Raw genomic sequence first — 3,465 nt, 5'->3', positions numbered from 1 at the left:
GTTTCTTATGGAGGGGTTTGAGAATATTGTAGTGGAGTCTTGGGGTAATGCTATCATTAATAATTCAAATGCTATGGTGGCTGTTAAAAAGAAACTTCAATTCCTAAAGGGCAAATTGCGTTTTTGGGTTAAAATTATGGAGGAAAAAAATTCTACTAAGTTGGAGATGCTTTCAGCCCTAGTTGCTATTGATGTTCGTTTGGACTGGGGTGTGGGTGGGGTGTCAATAATTGAAGACATATCGACTTTACTCAAGTCCATATCGAATGTTGAGAAGTTTGGTGCTCTTGATTTGGCTCAAAAAGCTAAAGTGCAATGGGCTATTGACAGAGATGAAATCTCTAAATATTTTCATGGGTTCATAACTAGAAGATGCAGCCAACGTGCAATACATGGTGTTTTTTAGATGGTAACTGGATAGATGAGTCGAATGAAGTTAAAAAGGATTTTTTTCACACTTCAAGAACCAGATTCTATTCCTTCTCAACCACGTATTCCTCTAGATGATATTTTACGAAGAGACTTTCGGAGTTTCAACGGCAGTGATTAGAAGATAATATTTTGACGGATGAGATAAAAAGGGCAGTGTGGTATTATGGTTCCGATAAATCCCCTGGTCCAGATGGATTCATATTTGATTTTTTTTCGTAAATTTTGGCATATTGTAGGCCCAAATGTAGTTAGTGCGGTCCTTGAATTCTTTTCCTCAGCCAAGTTTACGATTGGCTGTAATCCCTCTTTTATTGGTCTGATTCCTAAGATGGTGGATGCCAGGTTTATTAAATATTTTTGTCCAATTAGATTGATCGGCTGCCGGTATAAGATTGTGGGGGGGAAAATCCTTTCTAATAGACTAAGTTATGTGGTGGGTGACTTAGTAAGTATTGAGCAATCTGCTTTTGTTCGTGGTCGTCAGATTCTTGATGGTCCAATGATTTTAAAAGGATTAAATTCTTGGTGTAATAACAAGAAAAAGAAGGCGATGCTTTTTAAAGTAGATCTTGAAAAAGCATATGATTCGGTGAGATGGGATTTTCTTGGTGATGTTCTTCATGGGTTCGGTTTTGGGGAGCATTGGAGGGAGTGCATTACTGTAACATCCCAATTGTCAGGTATCATTATTATTCCTTCTAAATTTTCAAGTTTTAAGGTCTACTCGACGAGTTGACGCTATGACTCGTCGAGTAGAAGCGGGACATGACACGTCATTTAATGAGGGACTCGACAAGTCGGCAAGAGGGACTCGACGAGTAGGAGCTGGCAGAGGAAACCCTAAATTTCAGGGTTTTGCAACCTATATATTGGACCATTAGCGCCTCCCACTGTCCTCTATCACCCCTTGAGAGTCAAAAACCCTAATTTTCGTGAGTGTGAGCTTGGAGAGTGTTTTGGAGCTTTGGGGAGTGATTTTTGTGAAGGAAACTTGTAGATCAAGAGGCTAGCATCAAAGAATTCGTGTGGATCCAAAGTCTACTTCAGCTTGGGCACGTTTTGAAGGTAACATGTTACCTTGACCTCTTTTCTTCTTGAATCTTTCATATGTGAATATTAGGGCTTTCTTTAGCTATTCATGAAGGGATTATGGTATGGGAGCTAGATCTGAAGTTGAAACTTCAGATCTGAACCTCTTTTGAGCCCTAAGTTCATAAAGTTCTTAATGGGGTCATGAAGGAACCCTTGTTTAGGAGTAAAGTCCCATAGAGGTAGCAACTTTACGTTGCTAGTACACTCTAGGGACCTAGATCTACTGATTGGATCAAAGGGATAGCTCATAATCGCTTGATCATGAGAATATGCGTTTGGACTCGGCGAGTCTAGGAGATGACTCGGCGAGTCGGGTAGGGTTTTGTCCAAATTGGTCCCGCATGGACTCAACGAGGTCTGGGAGATGACCTGACGAGTCAGTTTGAGTTCCAAGCGTTGGGTCGCGTATCGACTCGGTGAGTCGAGTCGAGGGATTCTGGAATCAGGAAGGACTCAAGGTAGTAAAAGTTATATTCAGCAAATAGGTCAACATGGACTGTTGACCATTTACCAGTGACTTGATTTGACCGTGGGATGTCTTGTACCTCCCAAGGGCATTTTGGTAATTTGAGTGATCATTGAGTGGACCACTTATGGGTACAGGCGAGGTGGTTGGAGCTATATCTGGAGGTGTGGACAGTATCATTCCGAGCTACTAGCAAGGTGAGTTATCCTCACTATATCAATAGGGTCTAAGGCACCAAGGCTGGCCCTTTTAGTTGTTATCTTGGTTATAGTATGCTACATGTGGTTATGATAGTTAGATCAGTATCAGGATAGACAGTATGTTGTTATGCTCTTATGATCCGTTAGGATTGGTATGTTAGTGACCTGGTTAGGTTGGTGCTCTGGTTATGAGAGATTGTTATGATCGATGATCTGTGATATAGTTATATCTGATATCTGTTATGCCAGTATATGTTAGTTATGCGCACATGGTTATTTGCTTGATGTTTGGGTTGAGGCGGTCATGCTTTGTGCTGAAGGCCAACATACCGTATGAGCGGTCTGGATAGACTGTAGGCCCGGATAGCGGTCCAGTTATACCGAAGGCTTGGGATAGATCCAGATAGACTGTAGGCCCTGCAGGGCGGTCCAGTCAGGCCAAAGGCCCAGTATGCATGTTGTTGATTATCTGTTATTGATATGGTATTATCGGTGTGGTATTGGTATTTTCGGGGTAGCTCACTAAGCCCTCGGGCTTACAGTTTCAGTTTATTGTTCCAGGTACTTCCGGAGATCATGGCAAGGCGAAGGCTTGACCATACCGCTCCTCATCCATATGACTATATTTCTGGGACACTCTGATGAATATTATTTTGAAAACATTTTGTAGAACACTATTTGGTTTCATGGTTGAAAAAGTTTTAAATTTGGCTTAAAATTTTTTTGAATGTTACAATTACAAGGTGTATCTCTTCTTTTAGGGTTCTATTCTAGTTGATGGTAGCTCCCACAGATAATTTTGGTTTTTATGAGGGCTTAGCCAAGGAGATCCTTTGTCTCTTTTTTTTATATTGGTTATGGAGACTCTTCACTTATGTTAAAGTTCTTTGTAAAAAACGAATTGGTAACAGTCATAAAACTAGATTTTGGGAAGATGTGTGGTTAGGAGAAGCTTCTTTGTGCGTTTCTTTTCCAAGACTATACTTGCTAGAGTGTCATAAAGACATGTATGTTTCTAAAAAAATGATTCTTTTCACAGGACTCCAAGGGGAGTGGCCGAGAATGTTCAAGAGCAAGCTCTTGGTTCTCTTTCGCACCCGGTTTCTTTATCTTCAGCGGAGGATAGGTGGGTCTGGTTGCCTAATAATTCAGGTGATTTCTCGGTTGCTTCAACCCGTTCCTTGGTTGCTGGCCTTTTGTTACCCGCTTCTTCGTTTCCTACTAAATGGGTGTGGCTTGTTACCATCAAAGTTAATGTTTTTGCTTGGAAGTTAG

At 41.1% G+C, this 3,465-nt stretch overlaps 1 protein-coding gene across 1 annotated transcript; it reads left to right on the top strand.

The window, feature by feature from the left end:
• Positions 1-282: 282 nt before the first annotated feature.
• Positions 283-2,920, top strand: LOC128128533 (uncharacterized). Its single transcript, XM_052767479.1, has 3 exons — positions 283-1,112; positions 1,430-1,497; positions 2,752-2,920. The coding sequence occupies exons 1-3, from the start codon at positions 596-598 to the stop codon at positions 2,830-2,832; spliced, it is 666 nt and encodes a 221-aa protein (XP_052623439.1). The 5' UTR covers positions 283-595; the 3' UTR covers positions 2,833-2,920.
• The last annotated feature ends 545 nt before the right edge of the window (positions 2,921-3,465 follow it).

Source organism: Lactuca sativa, chromosome 9, assembly GCF_002870075.4.
Source record: "Lactuca sativa cultivar Salinas chromosome 9, Lsat_Salinas_v11, whole genome shotgun sequence".
Lineage (NCBI taxonomy): Eukaryota > Viridiplantae > Streptophyta > Magnoliopsida > Asterales > Asteraceae > Lactuca > Lactuca sativa.
This window is presented reverse-complemented; position numbering and strand designations above follow the sequence as displayed.

Bases quoted from the DNA above. Each gene is read 5' to 3' on its own strand.
- LOC128128533 (XM_052767479.1), top strand. From the start codon at position 596: ATGGTTCCGATAAATCCCCTGGTCCAGATGGATTCATATTTGATTTTT. The intron at 1,113-1,429 runs GTATCATTATTA...GGAAACTTGTAG, and splicing joins TGTAACATCCCAATTGTCAG to ATCAAGAGGCTAGCATCAAA. The intron at 1,498-2,751 runs GTAACATGTTAC...TTATTGTTCCAG, and splicing joins AGCTTGGGCACGTTTTGAAG to GTACTTCCGGAGATCATGGC.